Here is a 20906-nt window from a genome sequence, read left to right as displayed (position 1 = left end):
CACGCCCTGAGCCGAAGGCAGTCGTCCAACCAACTGCGCCACCCAGGCATCCCTAGAATATTATGCATTCTTAAAAGGAAAAGCACAAGTAAGAAAATTACTGGAAGACAGAACCCAGATACGAATTTACATCTGTTATAAACTTTTTATTTATTTTTTTAATTTTAAAGAATTTATTTATTTGACAGAGATCACTAGTAGGCAGAGAGGCAAGCAGGGGGTGGGGAAGGAGGCTCGCTGCTGAGCAGAGCCTGATGTGGGGTTCGATCCCAGGACCCTGGGATCATGATGTGAGCTGAAGGCAGAGGCTTAACCCACTGAGCCACCCAGGCACCCCTAAACTTTTTACTTTTTAAAATAGAACAAATATGGTACTAGAATACATACTAAGCTATTTTGAATTCTTCATAAGATGCACTTCATGTACTCATTTGTACTATGATTTTAATGACTTACACAAAGAGAGAAATATAACATTATTAGATAAGTTATACGTAACAATACAATTTACACTTACAGGACGAAGCTGTGAAATCACCACTTCGGTGACTATAATCCATAAGATTACTAATAGAAGAATCTGCTCTTCTCTCTAAATCTCTTCTCTCTCTCATTAAGTCAGTTCCAAATGATCCAAGTACCATTGATGAAGATCTGGGAACCTGATTATGTCTCCATGAAGAATCTTAAAATAATTGAAGACATTTTAATTCAGAGAAAGCTTTCAAGGTTTCTGATGACAAATCTTCAGTATTACACAGGGAGGTTATTGTGATCCATTATAGGAATCTTCAAGGTTATAGAGTTGCAATCAGAAGCAAAATTCAGCAAAACATAAAATTATTCATCAATGAACTCATCACTCATATATTATTTCCTACTTAAACACATTCTTCTCTAACACTAAAACCTAACACCATCTGTGATGTCAATGTCTCAGTTACTTTCTAGAACATCTGACCACACAATGTAAGTATAATGTAAAATGATTACAGAACAAAAATGTGAAGCTTGCCAAAGATGCAGAATTTCCTGAAGTCAATGGAAGTGATCTTGGAGAGAACAGCCAAAATTCAAATCAAGCCATCACAAAATGGAAAATGTTTTGCTACAGACATTGACAATATTTTATCAGAAATATTACCACTGACATCACACTTGGTTCCTCTTATTCTAAGAATTAAAGTACTGTTGCAATCATAATCTAAATTTTTAAATGAAATCATATCTAACAAAATAAATTAAAGGTAAGTCTCAAAACTTCCCCCCCTGACTATTTACCCTGAAAATTTTGGTTCTTTCTTTCCTAGTCCCAATAGCCTTATTGATTCCTCCTCATTAAGGGAAATGGCCCAAAGTATGTAATGCTACGCCTTCACAGAGTAGAAGGGACCAAAAATATCTGTGCACAAAGGTGTTTCTCTACAGTGTTAAGGACAGTCTGCTCTTACCCATCACACTACTCTTAATATTCTTTAGATGGGCAGTGTCTTTCCCAAGGCGGTGCTGCCTATCAAAATAGAAAGGAATCGCTTACACTAATTCGACTGATAATACATAAGCATTTCAATAATTTTATCTTCCAACTGTGTCATCACAAATTCTGTCTCACCTTAAAACTATTTCAGGCATTCCCTAGTGTTTCATTTGAAGAGGAGTGTAAGTGAGGAGGCAGCCTCCTGACCTCCTACAGAAAAGAAAGTGCTTTTCAATTTGTGCAACAAATGTGTGTCTTTGAGTACAAAATACCATATATGGAACTTTATTGATAAGACATCTAAATTCCATAATGGTTAACTGACTTATAACCATATAGCTAGTTAGATGGCTAGAATTCTTTCAGAATCCTTATACAGAACTCCTACTAGAATACCAACTATTTTTGTTTAAAGAATTTGTTTTTGAAAAGTATAGACTACAACATTTACAAAAGATAAGCTTAGGTTAGGAAATATTAATATATTTATCAGTAAAATTGGCTTTCCTAGTATAACAATTAAAAAACTGACTTCTCAAAATAACCAGCAAAATACAGGTCACTTTTACCAATTCAATTACCAGATATATCAGCTATTCTAATTAACCAAAATATACTAATCCTGTTTGTGTAGGATATATGCATCAAATTTAGAATAAAAATCCAGAATGAAAGTTTATTTCAGTTGTAGCACTAACTTAAGGTGAGACCTGAGAAACTCAACTACATCTGACCCACTATCTTACATGTGTTCTACTTGCTTAATACCACTATGTCTTAGAAAAAGGGCTTTAGTCCAAAATGCATATACAGTGACCCTTAAACAGATTTAATTTTTACCTGACACTGCATTTAAACCATGTCCAATATTTCTCCCAACTGAGGTAGATGTACAGTTTGTGCAGGAAAGTTTAGGTCTTTTAGAATCATGATCCCGTTGCTGGTTTTGTGATCTTGATCGTGCTCCCTGAGTTATCTCAGATTCACTATACCATGTAGACTGAAATGGTGATGCAGATGCTGATGCTGACGTAGACTGTAAGTTAAAAAAAAAAAAAAAAAAGTGTTTTGAGGAAAGAACAGAATGCTTGCTTTCGGTCTATTAAATTTAATCCCCAATTTCATTCATTCCTCATAAGCACAAATTTTTCTACTATGTAGGTTTTTTGTAGTTTTTGTTCCTTTCTACCAATGTGTCCCTTTACTTTATACTGTAATTGGACGTTGCTGGGTAATCAATCTGATTCAGATTAATTCTTCCATGTAACTGTATATATAAACAGCTGTTCAGGAAAAACTGAAGAGCAAAAATCTTATAATCATTTTGTTATCTTGGTTTACTATTTCCAACTCCTGTGGAACTGGTTTCCTAGTCCTATAAGTGAACAGAACACCAGAAGAATACTATTATATAAACTTATTAGGAAAACTACTATAAAAACAAGATTTTTCTGTTTTCTTTTTTAAAGATTTTATTTTTTTATCTGTCAGAAAGAGAGAGACTGAGCAAATGCGGGAGCAGCAGGCAGAAGGAGAAGTATGCTCCTCATTTCATACATCACTAATAAACGATATTTAAAAAAAAATTCTGACCTGGAAGTTTTTTTATCAGTGAAGCAAGAAATGGATAAATGAGTACATATTAAACACAGTACATATTAAAACTCTTAGCTCAAGTTTTTCTCCTTTAACATGTAAATATATACACACAAATGATCCATAACACAAAAATCACTTAGAATGTACAAACTATTTTACTCCCCCATAATTTCTTTAATTGGTTAAGGAATTTATTCAATATAAGGCATAAAAAGGGTAAGGATTAGTTCATTACCTTAAAAATGTAGGTTGTAAGAAGAACACAGTATTTCAACCGTAACTGCTGAAAAGTGTCTTTTTCTTTTATGCTTCAATTACAAGAAGCACACAGCATGCTTTCAGGGAACTACATTAGTTCATGGTAACTCTACAGAATGAACCTTGCACACATGGAAAAGCAGAAGCTGCAAAACTGAATAAGGAGGAGTGGACCAGATCAGGATTTCATGCATCCCTTGCACAGAGGGTATTTTGCTAATGGAATGTGTCTTCAGCTTAGTACAAACTTGATCACAGAAGCCTTCTACATCAAGTCCTCACAGAGCTTCAACCAATCAACTGGAGTAGCATAAGAGGTGAAATTCATTAAGTATTTCAAAACCAAACCATCACATGTGCCATAGGGTTACTCGGTACCATATGCTACAGGCCAGTGATTCTAAGATCTCTGAAGTTTGGAGACTAAAATAAAAACAGTTTTAATGTATAATTTAGAAAGAATTGCCACTTTTTTAATTAAAAAAATTTTTTTATTTATTTATTTAACAGACAGAAATCTTATGTAGGCAGAGAGGCAGGCAGGGGGTGGGGGTGGGCAGAGACAGTCTCCCCGCCAAGCAGAGAGCCGAATGCCAGCTTGATCCCAGGACCCTGGGATCATGACCTGAGCCGAAGGCAGAGGCTTTAACCCACTGAGCCACCCAGGCACCCCAAGAATTGCCACTTTTGACAAGTAAATCAAAATTAGCAAATGCCATCTAATCCCATCCCCAGTTTTTAAGAGGGGCATTTTATATACTCCCAAATCATGATGGATTTAACAAAATAAAAGAGACTTTCAAGTGAATAAACTTCACTTGTACAAAATCTTTTCCTTATTTTTCTTGTTTTGCATGGACCAGACAAACTGTGTAAATATAACTTTGGGAAAAACTGAATGAGGAAAATACCATCAGATCAACTATTTCTTAGAAAGATCCTTAGAGCACTGTGGGAGATGAAAAAAATGAAATGAACAGAAAGAAAATCAACCATAAAGTCACTGAAATAGCAGGAAATAGTCCTTGTGACACAAGTAACGGGAAGACAGCAACTTTAAGACAAAAACTCATCAATTTTAGAGACACAGTGAGAAATGAACAAAAGGTCTAAAGTCAACCCAGTTTTCAGGCATTGGCTATTGATGAGAAAAAAGATACACTCACTGTTCAGAAAACAATTTTCATGACTCCTAATTCTAAAATGCATCCCATTATGTCATCCCAGAAACAAAATGCTTGTTAATATCAATATATGGAAAGGAAAAATAAAGGTTCTGACCAGTATTTCTGCTGGCTTAAGATCAAAACCAAAATCTTTTTTGGCTTCTATCAATTTGGTTCACTGTTCAAGTATCTTTGGTCTGAATCATTTACTTTTTACCATTCTAAATTATTTTAACAATTAAATAAACCAAGAATTTTTCTTTTCTTTTTATTTTTTTTTTTAGGGAAAGAAAGATTTCAGTCCTACCTCACTCTTCAACCTCCAGGGAACAAAAAGGGAAGGGCTGAAGCCAATGGCCAATGATTTAGTCAATTTGACTCTGTAATGAAGCTTCCATAAAAACCAAAAAGGGGCACCAGGGTGGCTCAGTCAGTTGAGCATCTGACTCTTGGTTTCAGCTCAGATCATGTTATCATGGGTTACAGGTTAAATAGTAAAAAAAATTATTATTATCTACTACTGATTTAATCTCCTTACTCATTAGTGGTATGTTCAGATTTTCTATTTCTTCATGATTCAGGTTTAGTGGGTTGTGTGTTACCAAGAATTTATTTCTATAGGTTGCTCAGTTTTTGGAATATAACTGTTCATAGAAGTCCCTTAGGATCCTTTTTATTTTTATAGTATCGTTTATTTCATTTCTGATTTTGAATTCTCCTCTTCTCTCAGTGAACCCAGCTAAAGGTTAGTCTGTTTCGTTTAGCTCCAAAACAAAACAAAAAAACCAGCTCTTAGTTTCACCTATCTTTTCTATTCTCTTTTAGTCTCTATTTAATTTACCTTCTGATCTTTTTCATTTCCATTATTCTACTCACTTTGGGCTTACCTGGTTCTTCTTTATACCACTCCTTTGTAACACTGCACTGGAAGTTCTAAGTAATGCATAATGCAAGAAAAGGAAATAAAATGTACACAGATTGGGAAGACATAAAACTATCTTTATCTGCAGAGGCCCCCCTCTATGTAGAAAATCTCACAGAATCAACAATAACAACAAAAACCATTGTAGAACCAATAAAGGATCAGAGTAATGTTGCAGGACACAAGGTTAATATATTTAAAAAAAAAAAAAGCAATCACTTTCCCATATACCAGTAATGAAAAAGTGGAATTTAAAATGAAAATTTTTTTTACAACTCAATGATAAAGCAACAAATAGCCCAATTTAAAGATAAGCAAAGAATCTGAATAGACATTTCTTCAAAGATATAAAAGTAGCTAATTAGCACATGAAAAGATGCTCAAAATCACAAGTTATCAAGGAAATCTAAATCAAAGTTGCAATGAGACATTTCACACCCATGACAGGATGGCTAGAATCAAAATGTAAAGATAAATGTAAGCGACGATGTGGCAAGACCAGAACCCCCTCACAGAATTGCTGGTAGGAATATAAAATGGCCCAGCTAGTTTTGGAAAATAGTCTGGCAGCTCCTCAATTAATTGAACACAAAGTTATATGACGTGACTGAACAATTCTACTTTTAGGTATAAACCTGAAGTAACTGAAAATGTAAGACTGCATATAAAAACTGCATATAAGTATTTACAGAACTATTAGTCATAATAGCCAAAGGAAGGAAACACAAATATCTTATCAGTGGATGAATGGATAAACAAAATGTGATATACCCAAAAAATGGATTATGCACCCATAAAAAAGGTATACCCAATTCAATGGACTATGTTCATCTGTAGAAAGGAATAAGGTACTCATATATGCTATAACACAGATGAACCCTGAAAGCATGTTAAGTGAAAAAAGCTAATACAAAAGACTGCAGTGTATGTTTCTACCAATGTAAATGGAAGTCCAACATAGGGAATTCTCCGGAGACAAAGTAGACTACTGGCTGTTTAGTGCTGAGAGGGAGGGGCAGTGCAGTGATAGTTAAAGATTCTGGAGTTTTTTCCTGAGGTGATAAAAAGGTTCTAAAATTGACCGTGATAGTGATTTGCACAACTCTGTGAATGTACTGAAAACCACCAAACTGTATACTTTAAATGGGTGAGTCATATGGTATGTGACCTTTAACTCAATAAAGCTATTCTTAAAAAAAGAAACCTTAACAATTACTGCAAATACAACCAATGCTACCTACTGGACAATGCTTAATCATTTGGAAATCATTTAATACACAGTAACAGAGGCAAATCCAGAATGAAATGCTATTCTTTGGCTCATTTCAATGAGTCAATGCTGTGACTGTGATGACTGCTAATCCCAGCTTCAAAAATTTTCCAGACCTAAATTATCTTAGCCATAGGCAACACCATGGAACTTTGACCTCTTCTGAATATTCACATGCTAGAGAATCCACTGCCACACTAAATTTGAAGTCCTATTTTCTACTTTCTCTTCAGAATGAGTAGTCTTTTCAATTCTCATTAAAAAAAGAAAAAGATGGGGCGCCTGGGTGTCTCAGTGGGTTAAAGCCTCTGTCTTTGGCTCAGGTCACGATCCCAGGGTCCTGGGATCGAGCCCCGCATCAGGCTCTCTGCTCCGCGGGGAGCCTGCTTCCTCCTCTCTCTGCCTGCCTCTCTGCTTACTTGTGATTTCTCTCTGTCAAATAAATAAATAAAATCTTTAAAAAAAAAAAAAAGAAAAAGAAAAAAACATTAGTGGATTTTAAGATTTATGAATTCACTCATGCCCAAATCCAGGTAAGAAACCTTATACATACATAAGAGAGAAGGATCTTCATTCATTACTCAAAACTCCCCAATAAATAAATGAAGACTACCAGAAAATTGGTATTCAGATCACTCTACTGTTCCTTGAAAGAACTGTTTTTCACTGAGCTGTACACTTTGGCATCAGGTCCTTTTCTTACGCTGAGATTTACCAAGAAACAAGTTGAGTAAACTAGCAATATACTAATAATTTTAATATTACACTGAAGACAATGTTCACTGTATCATTCACTGTCCCCTTTCAGACCAAACTGTCAAGCACTGCTTTCTTGGAGGAACTGGGTTTTTCTTATGAACAAAACACCTTGTAGATCTGATTCTATTTCCCTGTGACATTCCGGATACCCAAAACAAAAGTCCAAAGTTAACTCTAAAACACTGCAGGGCTTATAAATGCTTACCAGTATTATAAATTTGACCCATTCAGTACTTTATCGATATTTTTCTTGATACCATTTTAAAACTATTCTAATTTTCTTATCTAATTTTATTTATATGTATGCATGCATGTATTTAGTTCCTTGGAAGCTAACCTTGTAGTAGATAAACATGTTAATGACTATCGGTTCTTTTAATTTTTGACATAATATGGTATGTAAAATATGCAAATAGTACTGAGCTCTGTAAGTTGATCTACAAACTCGAAAACACATAAATAAAAAGCTTCTCATTATTTCTTATTAAAAGTGATTAATCTCAAAGCAAGAAAGGAAAAGTGTAATGGAATTAGCAGCTCTTAAACTGAGTTATAGAAATATACATGAAACTTCTATAAACAATTACATATTCACAGAATGCTCCCAAATTTTTACTTTTAACAATATGAATTAAAGGAATTAAATTCTCTTTTAAACAATATTTAAAATTCTACTTACTGCTCACAAAGAGATAAGACGATCATAGTATTCAACCATTCAAATTTTAACAAAAACTTCCAAGATGAAGCAACAGAAATACCAGCAGGATTAATAACAGAGGCAGCCCAGCTTACAAATGGCTGAGAACCAAAAGATCTTCAGAAAATCAATTGTTCGGAACTTAGAATCTGTATTTTCCCAAAGAAACAATGCTATCCGTAAGTCTTAGATTCTTAAACTCAGGTACTTATATACTAATCATGTGACTGAAGGAAACCACTTCTCTTCCCAGATTTCAGATCCTATCTTCAAAATGACACAAGTATTATCCTATTTAACTAAAATTAAAAGCAAAAAATGTTCCATAAAATATTAAGCACTATATAAAATATTTCCCTATTATTTAATCCTTAACATAACTGAAATTGAGCATGCCTAGTCCTGACCCTCATTTCTGAAGCTTCAGAGAGAAGGGAAGTGTTATACTGAAAACATCTGTGAGAAAAGAGAGATTTAAAAAAAAAAAAAAAATTCCCTTCGATATTTAAAGTTCTCATTCATTAAACATACATTTTGTTAAGTAGTATTAAGAATATTATATAAATATGTAATATGTAATTTTAATATTCTGACAACATACTACACTATACCTTAAAAATACCTATTTAAGCCAATAAAAAGTCGGGAAATAATGATAACAATAGCAATCACAATCATCATTATTATAAACAGACACATCTTACTAAGTTCCAGGCAGAGTTGTTTTAGGTGCTTTAATGTGTTATTTCTTTCAGTAAATCTTAATAAAACCACATGAAAAGCTGAATAAAAAAGCTTAATAAAAGCCACATGAAAACCACGTGAAAAGAAGAAACACAGATATAAAATAATTTGTGCAAGAACACAGAATTCTGTTTTTAAATCAAAACTAAAGAGCAAAGCAAGCTAGAAGATTGGAAATGTTCCTATAATCCATTAAAAAAAAAACTGGATGCCATTTAAAGCAACTGAAAAACATTAAGAAAAACTCCTATGCTGATTTATCTTATTAAGAATCAGTAAAAGACATTAAGTGGTTTTTTATGCTTGTACTTGTTTAACTTTCACAATGAAAACCGAGATTTTTAAAGTAATCTAGGACTTTAAGAAAAAGCTGGAAAAAACAGCCCTGAAAATACTTGTCTTTTAAAGTGAATGTCAATAAATTTTCTAAATACAGCTAAGACTTTTAGCAGCTAATGTAATTAATTATAATAAAAACAAATGTAATAGCTAACTTTATATAGTATATCATGTGACAGGCAGTATTCTCATTCAGTGTAATAATTCATCTAACACTAACAACCTAATACAGAAAATAAGAAAGACGTAATAAAGAAACTTGCCCACATTCACACAGTAAGTAGTGGAACAGGACTCCAACCCAGGCAGTATAGTCTGGTTTCAGAGTCTGCTCCTCAATAAAAAGCTCTGTGAAAAAATTAGAAAAAGATCTACAGATAAATTTTTTATGGAGACAATACAGGGGGGAAAAAAATCAATCTTTGCTCTTAATAAGTCATAATCATGTAACCCAGAACTTTTCTACAGGATAGTCTCATGATTCTGTACCTCTGGCAAGTGTCCTTTTGTCAATCAACAGAATTAAAAAAAAAAAAAAAAAACCATTATCAACCAGCATTTAAAATGACTCAGTAAACTGCGGAAGGTATGTGCAATGTTGAGTGCTGTGAAGTATGTAAACCTGGAGATTCACAGACCTGTACTCCTGGGGCTAATAATACATTATATGTTAATAAAAAATTAAAAATTAAAAAAAAAAAAAGACTCAGTAATAGTTCATAGAAAATGAGGAAGTATGTGATATATGCATTTTAGGGAATTTTTTTCCTCTGAATATTTGGTAATATGCTTATTACTGCATAGAAACATTTTTAAATGACTGTCATGTAGAATATCTCATTTTTTTTTAGAATATCACATGTTATATACATTTATAAATGCGTAAATGAAAATTCTCACTAAAGGATTCTCTTAGATTCAAGTTACCTAACATCAGACTTGTCCACATCACGTATGATTTAATTAGCTTTTTTAGTCAATAATGCAATAACCTGAAATTTGAAAGATGAACAATAGGAACTGAATTAAACCTGGAAATCATGCTTCTGAGATTTATACTGTTTTTTTTTACAACTGTTATGTTTATAACACAACTGTTATATGTATAAGTTAGTATAACTAATAAACCATTTCAAAACCCTAAGTGCTATCAATCCAAAGGAAAACTAATATATAAGAGTAGCTTATGTAGATTATGAATCTGCAAACTCATTAGATTAACCATGAAAATAAAGTCCTAAAGTATGTCTAAAAGATTGTTAGTAATACATCTTCACAAAAGACAGTCTGTCAATTTAATAATCACCTGCCACTAAAAGCAAAATATTTGGAAGCCATACTAAAAAAAAAACCCTTAACAATCATTACTCCACTGCTGCCTTGTACATGCAGAGAAAAAGTCAGATGAATACGTACAATGTTAAGAAAGGATGCACTTTCTATCCTTTGACCAAGTCATCCACATTGTTTAATGCAAATTTATACTTAAACTAATACTTATGTTTTTAAGTAAATGGGTTTCCAAGTCTTTGAAATACAGCATAATGATTTACATTAAGACCACAATGCCTCCTTCATAATTTTGAAATCCACAAAGACTAAAAACATTGAGTTTTTGCTACTTGGTGTGAATAATCATTCATTTTCCTGTGGATATATTAATGTATTTTATTACAGGATGCCTCAGATCCATCTGAGTGTCTTATTAATTATACTCATTACTTTCCTAAAATCTAAAAACCATATGGCCCCACGTATTTTCAAAGAAACTATGTACATATATTCCAAATTAAGATGTTACCTGATATTCAGAATCCAGTCTAAATGAAGAGTCTCTTGAGTGATAGGTATCATTTAAATTATTCCCTCTGCTTCCAGACATCATCCTAGCACTTAAAGAGGTGGGGGGTTGGACTGAAATTCTTCTTGGAATCCTTGACGGTTTAGAATCCATTCTTAAGGTTTCCTGTGAAATGCAAATTTTGATTAACTGCCTTTGGAAAAACACGCAAACCTTAGATTCTTAATCCTCCTTAATCATTAGCTCGAATCAAGAATTAACCATGCAAATTAACTGTATCAGACATGGTGAATTATGAGACTATCAACACCCTGTCTTCTCTAAGGCAGAAGTCTGAAGTCCATCAAAGGCTTCCCACTGTCCATAAAATGAAGCAAACTGATAAAAGAGGGATGAAGAACTGGGGTTGTTTCCAAAGCCTGGGCTCTTTTCCTTACTCAATTTTGTCTCTATGGAATCCAACACAAATTTGTTTTTGACTGTCTTGCTATCCTTACCTATTATTAGTGCTTAATACTCATACCATGAGCATTAGCTATACTATTTGCACTCCCCTTATCACAATACACTTTCACAGACTTTGTACATACATGGAAACTGTACATTCCCCATTCAATTCCTAGTCATAATATGAAAACACTCATCATTTTTCTTTGTGTGCTTCTATCCTGTACACACTTTAAGACACTCAAATTATTAACTTATAACTTTTATAAGTTATGCTATAATTTATTTTATTTCCCTTTTTCAAAAGTGATAATTTCTAAGTTTTCTTTAGTAAACATTCCTCAACCTAGACCAAGAGTCACAATAGCTATGTGTAATCTTTTAAATATACAAGTACTTCCCACTTTTCAAAAGTCCACATTATGCCCTGTCACTTTTATGAAAGACCTATATATAGTATCTGCTTTTGCTAAGCGAAAGAAATCCAGAGAGAATTTTTGCTTTTATAAAAAGGGAACGGAAAGTGAAAAAACAGCATTCAACATTTGTTTTGCAGCACTGAGGCAGTGGATACCCTGAGTAGCAAGTGCCAACACCAACCCCCTTCCCCAGGAACTACACTCCTCATCTCAGCATCAAGCCGCCATAACTTTAAACTGTCTGCAAGCTTCTGTGCTTTACCTCAATGTGTACTGTGTATCCATTTGCACAATGTGTGTACAGTAACAGAAAAGTCTGAGAGGGGATATTTTTTGGGTCTGGAAAAACTCAAAAAGTTTTCCCATATAAACTAATAACTGCTTCTTCACTTTACATCATTCTAGCCTACAAAAGGTTTCAAAGAAATACTCTACTTTTGGATAGGGGTGGACACCTGTGTGTATATGAAAGGAATGATATAACATGTACTCTCTTATGTCTGGTTTTATTTGCTCAACGTTGTATTTGTGAGATTCATTTGTATTGTAGCATGTAGCTGTAATAAGTTCACTCTAACTGGTTTATATAGTATTTGTTATCAATACACATAAATTATTTGTCCATTGTATTGCAGATGGACACTGAACTGTTTCCAATTTTAGGCTATTACAAACAGTGCTGCCATGAAGACATTACTTTTATAATCAAAAAAATTTTAAAAATCACAATAATCTCTTCAACTTCTCCCTACCCACTTTCAAGAAGGGTCAAAAATTTCCTTCTTATTCTGGTATTGGATGACATTAAAGTAACTACAAACAGAGGCGCTTATCTGATATGCCACTTGGACAAGGCGTATGTGCTTTATTAAAACATTCAAATTCAGCAGCACCTCAGTGGCTCCTCAGCGGCTCAGACAGTTAGGCATCTGCATCTTGATTTATGCTCGGGTCATGAACTCATCAGAATTGTGAGATGGAGCCCTGCATCAGGCCCTGCACTGAGCATGGAGCCTGCTGAGATTCTCTCTGTTCCTCTCCCTCTGTCCCCTGTCCCTCTGTCCCCCCCCACCCATCCACCCCCACTCCCCACAAAAGAAAAAGGAAAAAAAAAATTCAAATTTAAACATTTAAAGTAAAAATACCTAATCTATTTTTGGCATGGAACCTCATTAACTCACCAACTCTGGATCAATCACAACTTCCTACCTTAAAAGTTACTACAAAAGAATTTCCTTTCGTTATATTTACTTTAAAAACATGGTATCAGGCAATAACAGAAAAGAGACTGAAAAGAGGAAAAAACCACTAAAACATATTGTCTATATTGCAGCAGGAGATATACAACAAACATGAAAAAGATGTAACACAAACTCATTATCAATTAAAATTATTCCACTAAAAATGTCCAACTAATGACAAACCACAGTAAAAAAGTTACAATGAATATGACTAAATCAGAGCAAGCTTATCAAAAAAGGTCAGTTTAGAACTTCCAGTTAAAACACGAGAGATTATCCTTATGTACCTGTTTTGCCCCTTTCTAAAACCCTGATAAAACGATAGGTAATGAATCCAAAGGGGGCCACAGAAGGCAAGAGATTTCAATGTGTATTTGGAAATCCAAAGGAAGAGTAAAGGCACAATAATTAGAGAAGATAAAACTACACCCTAGGCTCTTAGAGGTAGAAACTAGAAGCAAAGCATTTGGCCTTAGTACACAAAAAAGCAGCATGACCTGAGGGTACCAGATACCACCACAAAAGAGAAGATGCATGGCGTTAAAAGTGAATTGAAATCAAATATGTAGTTCAAACAGTAAACCGACGAATTCTTCCCCTAGCTTCAATTTCCCAAAAGTATTTATTCTCTCCAGAGTAAGGATTTCAGATGTAATTCATTCCACCCAAGTATATAATCAAATTTGCAGGACTAAGTGTGAAAAATAAAATCTGTATGTTCAATGTTGAGACCTGAGAACTTTTCCCAGCCCTATTTCTACAATGTTGCCATAAAATTAAGGGATTTTACTCTTGGATCACCAAACAAAAACATGGACAAAGATTTCTGGACACTGGTATTTGGACTGCTCCCAATTACCAAGCTAGACTGCCACAGGAACATCCTCCCCCACAGCAAAGTTCACTAGTCACCAAGAGTTTTCTAATTAGGTTTTTTTTTTTTTTTTTTTTTACCATTTCCTTCAAACAGATGAGCATTAAGGATTACTAAGTATCCAATCAAATCCTCTGATATGAAAGACCAGGATTAAAAAAAGGAAAAAAAGGAATATAAAGAAAATTTGGGGAAAATAGCTAACTACTACCCTCAGAGATCAACAGACATCCATTCATAAAATAATAGGGTGCTTAAGAAAACAACTGGAGTATAATAAAGAGCTTGTGGACATTGAAAATGGGATACTCTTTCTGAAAACGGTGATACAATGAGATTCAACATAATTACTGGGAATAAACTGAGGAAACCTCTCAGAAGTACAACTTTAAAATAAGAGAATTAACCAGGGGAATTATCATCTTACTTTAGGCATAGTTAATAGAGAAGAAAGAAAATGGAAAGAAAACGAAAACTACTAAAGAAATAAAAGAACCTTTCAAGGACTGAAGGATACAAATCTCCACATTGGAAGAGCTCTAGAGAACCCAGCAGGATCAAAGAAAAAAAAGACCAACACTAAGCACAATTTAACACCTTGAAATTTTAGAACACCAAAAAAGAAGAGAAGATCTTGCCCTGGCTTCTTAATGACAACTGTAAAAACTCTTAAGACAATGAAGCAAAGCCTATAGTACTGAGAAAAATGTTTACCCTTGAATTCCAATCTAACGATTAAATGTGAGGTGGAGAATAGGACACATTTTCAGACATGTAAGATCTTTTAAAAAGATCAAAAAACAAGACAAATATCAAAGGAAGATAAATGAAGAGTATGTCCTACGAAATGGAGAGTATAAAGAATGAAAGAAACAGACATGGAACCCAGGAAACAGTTAAGAAAGGGAAATCCAGACACAGAACCCAGGAAATAGTTCCAAAGGTAGGTAGGAAGCATAAAATCCAGACAGCAGCAGGACTGAATAATGACAGCAAAGTTTTGGAGGGTGGTTGGGGGAGACTCCTATGGATACTATTTGGCATATGTGGAAGAGACCATAATACAACTGGGGAAGAAAAATTGCTAAGTACAAAGAACAAATGAAACTTTTCTGTTAGGAAACAGTTATTGTTCAAGAAACAGGGTGTCACGGGATGCCTGGGTGGCTCAGTTGCTTAGGCGGCTGCCTTCGGCTCAGGTCATGATCCCAGGGTCCTGGGATGGAGTCCCACATCCAGCTCCTTGCTCGGCGGGGAGCCTGCTTCTCCCTCTGCCTCTGCCTGCCTCTCTGTCTGCCTGTGCTCACTCGCTCTCTCTCCCTGTCTCTGACAAATAAATAAATAAAATCTTTAAATAAAAAGAAAGAAAGAAAGAAAGAAAGAAAGAAACAGGGAGTCTGGGTGAAATGTGGGTGAATATTTACTAGTTACAATAATGTAAATATAAGGTATTGAATCAACAATTTTGCTACAAACATGCTATGGGATGGAGATGATTAGGGAAGTAACAACAAGCATGAATAAAGAAAATACGTATGAAAAATCATGAACAGTATAAACATTCTCTAGAAATGTGAAGGTAAATCCCAGAACAGCTACAAAGTTGAGGGTCAGTACCTTTGGAAAGACACTGAGAATGAAGGGTGGGGCAAAGTACTCTTCTTTTCCTTTTTAAAATATGATGATCAAAAATAAATAAAATAAAATATGATGACCATATCTCCTGGTTTGTCTAGTATCTCCAGAAAAGTCCTAATTCGTGCTCATTACCCCAGGACAATTATTAATAGCCCTTGGGGGCCTGAGTGGCTCAGTGGGTTAAGCCTCTGCCTCAGGCTCAGGTCATGGTCTCAGGGTCCTGGGATCAGCTCTCTGCTCAGCAGGAAGCCTGCTTCCTCCTCTCTCTCTGCCTGCCTCTCTGCCTACCTGTGATCTCTGTCTGTCAAATAAATAAATAAGTAAATAAAATCTTTTAAAAATAAAAAGTGGACTGGTTTGGATGATAAAGCATACACAGTTGCCTAACATAAATCTTTTCTACCTTCTATCCCTTTTTTTTTTTTTTTTTTTAAGACTGATTTATTTATTTTAGAGAAAGAGAGCAAGCAAGCGGGGTTGGGGCAGAGGGAAAATCCCAAAGGGGACTTCCCACTGAGCACAGAGCCAAATGCAGGGCTCAATCCCAAGACCCTGAGGTCAGGACCTGACAGAAAATCAATAGTCAGCCACCTAAACTACAAGCCATCCAGTCACCCTTATCTTCAGCTTTTAATTTTTTTAACTTATTTTTTAAAATTTTTATTTTATTTTTTTTTATTTTTTTTTATTTTTATTTTTTTTTTATTTTTTTTTTTAAAGATTTTATTTATTTATTTGACAGAGAGAGATCACAAGTAGGCAGAGAGGCAGGCAGAGAGAGAGAGGAGGAAGCAGGCTCCCTGCTGAGCAGAGAGCCCGATGCGGGACTCGATCCCAGGACCCTGAGATCATGACCTGAGCCGAAGGCAGCGGCTTAACCCACTGAGCCACCCAGGCGCCCCTAAAATTTTTATTTTAAAGGCTTTTATTTATTTGACAGAAAGAGAGCACAAGTAGACAGAGCTGCAGGCACAGGGAGAGGAAGAAGCAGGGAGCCCAACGAGGGGCTTGGGGATCATGACCTGAGCAGAAGGCATTTGTTTAACAGACTGAGCCACCCAGGCACCCCCCACCCCCGCCGGCCATCTTCAGCTTTTTATAAACCATTTATACTACATCCATACAGGATTTCATTGAAAAGAAATAATTATGAATTGGACATTCAAAGAAGGTATACATTAGTAACAAGAATATCAATGGTTAAATACTGACATGCAAAAACCCATAAATGATTCAACTAGTAGGTTTACTATTTTATTAAGATGGCTATAAAAATACTAAATAAAGGATGGTAAAAAAAACCAAACAAACTGCTAAACAGGGCGCCTGGGTGGCTCAGTGGGTTAAGCTTCTGCCTTTGGCTCAGGTCATGATCCCAGGGTCCTGGGATCAAGCCCCGCATCGGGCTCACTGCTCAGCGGGGAGCCTGCTTCCTCCTCTCTCTCTGCCTGCCTCTCTGCCTACTTATGATCTGTCTGTCAAATAAATAAATAAAATCTTAAAAAAAAATACTAAACAAGGGACTATTTGTGATGAGGGTATTAACAGAAAGACAAAATGTTTTTTAAGAGATACAGGCCTAAGGATGGTTCTATAACAATTACGCTTCTTAATAATACCTTATAGTTTACTTTGTATTTATACTCAATTTTTACTTGCAGACTTACTTGCAGAATGAAACTAACCTAGTAGGAAATCTGCTCAAAATAATCTCTTGGGAGAAGGCAAAGAGGCAGAGTCCTCTGAGATATAGAATTTATACTCTATGAAACTATTTTTGGAAACTCCTCTACATAAACTGATTGAATTCTGACAATGTAGGTGTTACCAGAAAACTTATATAATTTGGTTGCATAAGTTGTAGGTCAAAAGCACAAAAAACTGTAGAAAAAAAATAAAATGTGCAGTCCTTGAAAGACTGCTACCAAACTTACAGAGTACTATGGAGACATCTTTTCAAGCCTACATGTTTAGAGTGTGCTAGGCACATTAATACTGAACATGAGGAGATGAGAGGACAGTGCTGAATGTAAACACTTAGATAATGACTAGGAAAATACTGTAGTCAGGCAGCGAACAAACAAACCACACAAATAACCATGTAACTTAAACTGTTCTAAGTGCTGTAAAAGAAAGATATAAGAACTATCAGAAAAAAGGTATTTGAAGCTTAATACTTTTAACCAAGACTTAAAGAGTACAGTACAAAACAGTTTCTAAGTAATCTTGCCTCAATGGTTAGAATAATAGTTTCTTTGTTTTTCTAACACTATATGCCTTTAAATCTAAATTTCTTAAGATGTGATTCTTGAGTTAGACAGCTATTTGGTAATCAGATGAACTGGCTGGCTTCATAGGTGTGTGACATATGCAGGACAAGACCCTGCACTTGACTGAAAGCTCGCTCCTGACATCTTGAAATTCTTGATAATTTTATCCTTGAACCTGTGGTTTATTTTTTAATTTTTCTTATTTTGGGAGTCAGGGGGGAAGTGAGAGGGAGAGCAAGAATCTTAAGTAGCCTCCATACTCAACTCATGAGTCGAAACCAAGAGTTGGATGCTTAACCAACTGAGCCACGTACACACCCTTGCACTTGTGTTTTGTAAGTCACATAGGACAGTGCAACATGAGCTTGAGCAGAAGGGAATGGGATTATCTGCCATGCCTTCTCACTGAAGTTGTATACAGCATTCATGATGCTGTGAAATTTCTACAACACCATTTGTATTCTCTTTAAGCCTCATGCAAGTCCTAGGCATCAAGGGTCCACCTGATGGAATTAGGTGTTCTTGTTCCTTATCAACATATCTGAGTAAAGTGAGGCACTGACGGCTCCCAGGGGCTGATTTTCCATTCTTCAGACTTGGTTTGAACATGGGAAGAAGAGAATGAGCTACAAAAATCTTTTGATCAATCTTTGAGACTTCCACTGAACTTGTCAGCTTTGGGAATGAGATCACTTGGGTATAAATTCTCTGGAGCAGATATTGAACTACGAGTTTACCTAAGTGGTTGTGATTTTACCCTGCCTGTTAAGAATACCTTCCTCACCTTGAGGCATTTTAAAAATGACTGTCATAAGCAACAGGAATGAAAAAGAGATATTCGGGGTGCCTGGGTGGCTCAGTGGGTTGAGCCGCTGCCTTCGGCTCAGGTCATGATCTCAGGGTCCTGGGATCCAGCCCCACATCGAGCTCTCTGCTCAGCAGGGAGCCTGCTTCCTCCTCTCTCTCTGCCTGCCTCTCTGCCTACTTTGATCTCTGTCTGTCAAATAAATAAAATCTTTAAAAAAAAAAAAAAGAAAAAGAGATATTCATACCAACTTTACAATTTATGTAGTCTGTTCATCTCATAAACCTGTGACTTGTTACCTACTAGGAAAACTGGCACTTCTTCCCCGCCTAAAGATAATTTCCTTCTACTGGGCTTCCTGAAAATCTCTGAAGCACTCTTTAAAACAAGTTCATGTTTTCCAGTGACCTGCTAAATATTATAAAGGATCTTTAGACAAAAAAAGTGTTCTACCTATAAACAGCACAATTCAAATCTATACTGTGGAAATAATTTTGCCTTAAGCCTCCTCTCAGTTCAGATAAAAAGCCTAAAGGAATTCTCTATCATCAACTGACATGTAAAATTCTGTAATTCTGTGCCTGATGTTATCTGCAATTATTAATATCTCATAATCACATATTAAGTGCAACTGAAAAACTGTATCACAACTTATACTGGAATACAAACAAATTAAAGCTGAATTTTACAATGTTTTCAGGAAGACTTTACTTGGATACCAGGGCTACTGTGGGTAAACCAACATAGTTAGTCTTTAATAATACCATGCTAGGCTCTATCTAAACTGAACTCACATTTTCATCTTTTTTATTTCATTCTACTAGCAATGATGTCATGTCCAATCAAACTTTTTTTTTCCTAGTACTTACCTATAGAAAAAATCTAAATTCTTTGGCCCGGCATCCAAAACTCTAACCTACTGTTTCCACCTAATGTCCAATTACCACCAAAAAAATGAAAACAACAAGAACAAAAAAATAAAAAAAACTTTTAAAAGTTACTGAGTACTTTCAATATACCCGGTGGGGTGCTAAATTCTATAAATATAATAATAAAACCTATCTCCTAAAACTCGTATTTCAGGGGTAGAGGGAATGGACTAAAAATAAGCAAGTACATAAGTAACTGTGATACAAATAACAGAGATACACAAAATGCTATGGAAAAGAACCTGAAGTTTTTTTTTTTTTCCTGAAGATTTTATTTATTGACAGAGAGAGATTACAAGTAGGTAGACAGGCAGGCAGAGAGAAAGAGGGGGAAGAAGGCTCCCCACTGAGCAGAGAGCCCGATGCGGGGCTCGATCCCACAACCCTGGGACCATGACCCGAGCTGAAGGCAGAGTCAACCCACTGAGCCATCCAGGTGCCCCAAGAACCAGAAGTTCTTGATAGCAGATTACTTAAAGCAATCCTTCCTCAAAACAATGAAAAATGTTGATTAAAATATAAAGACCATCCTCTTAAAAGCAATGAAGGCTTAATGACAAGAATTACTAGGTCAGTAATGAAGGGAAAACGCCATTCTAAGAGATATGAAAATACAAAAGTCACTTCTGCCCTGGAAGCACTTGTAATTTCTAGAAAGTTTAAATTTTAATTTTACCAGTCTTGCATAAGAAATCAAAGTCCAAGACATGCATAAGGCATGTCTATGTGCATACGGATTTTTACTAGTCTCCCAACTTTGCTTGAGTATTTTCAAGCAAAACAAAACAAACAAAAATTGGGCTTAAATATTCCCCTCTCTGCTTAATGCATAGAAAAACATAAGAGGACATCACTCTAACTCCTAACATAACAACGGTAAGCCAGATAATCTATTAAATCACTTTTCTCGAGTCCACCAGAGTGGAGGCTACAAGGCAACAGATGAGTTGAACAACAAAGAACGCTAAGCCCCTCCACAAGAAGAAATAAACCAAAGGTGGTCACAGAAAGGCTGATAAGAAAGCCAAAACTGATCAAATTCTTAAATACTGAAAGGTAAATATATGCTAGTGTGAGACAGTTTAGTAACTCTGGGATCCTCGACACAAGGTTGAGTGTTTTCCAAAGGCCTCGATTGAGAACAGAAGAGCTGAAAACTTCATTCTCTATAGTATGATCATGCAGGGCCTGCCTATGATTAAGAAAAAGGAACTTGAAGAAGGTTAGTCATGCTCCAGAACCTGCAAG

The 20906-nt window shown here is 35.3% G+C and overlaps 1 protein-coding gene across 11 annotated transcripts in view; it reads right to left on the bottom strand.

The window, feature by feature from the left end:
• Nucleotides 1–20906, bottom strand: part of MARCHF7 (membrane associated ring-CH-type finger 7) — a 48669-nt gene that overhangs the window by 18737 nt on the left and 9026 nt on the right. For all 11 annotated transcript variants that reach the window (XR_006383816.1, XM_044242168.1, XM_044242167.1 and 8 more), the window contains exons 2-4: nucleotides 11036–11200; nucleotides 2318–2513; nucleotides 518–685 (exon numbers count right to left, since the gene is read on the bottom strand). Coding sequence is in view for 10 of the 11 variants with exons in the window: in XM_044242168.1 (XP_044098103.1) it covers nucleotides 518–685; nucleotides 2318–2513; nucleotides 11036–11188 (517 nt within the window). In the remaining variant the exon portion in view is untranslated. The remainder of the gene's footprint in view (nucleotides 1–517; nucleotides 686–2317; nucleotides 2514–11035; nucleotides 11201–20906) is intronic.

This window comes from Neovison vison, chromosome 3 (genome assembly GCF_020171115.1).
Source record: "Neovison vison isolate M4711 chromosome 3, ASM_NN_V1, whole genome shotgun sequence".
NCBI classification, from domain to species: domain Eukaryota; kingdom Metazoa; phylum Chordata; class Mammalia; order Carnivora; family Mustelidae; genus Neogale; species Neogale vison.
The sequence above is the reverse complement of the archived record's forward strand: the minus strand, read 5'-3'. Positions and strand labels throughout refer to the sequence as shown.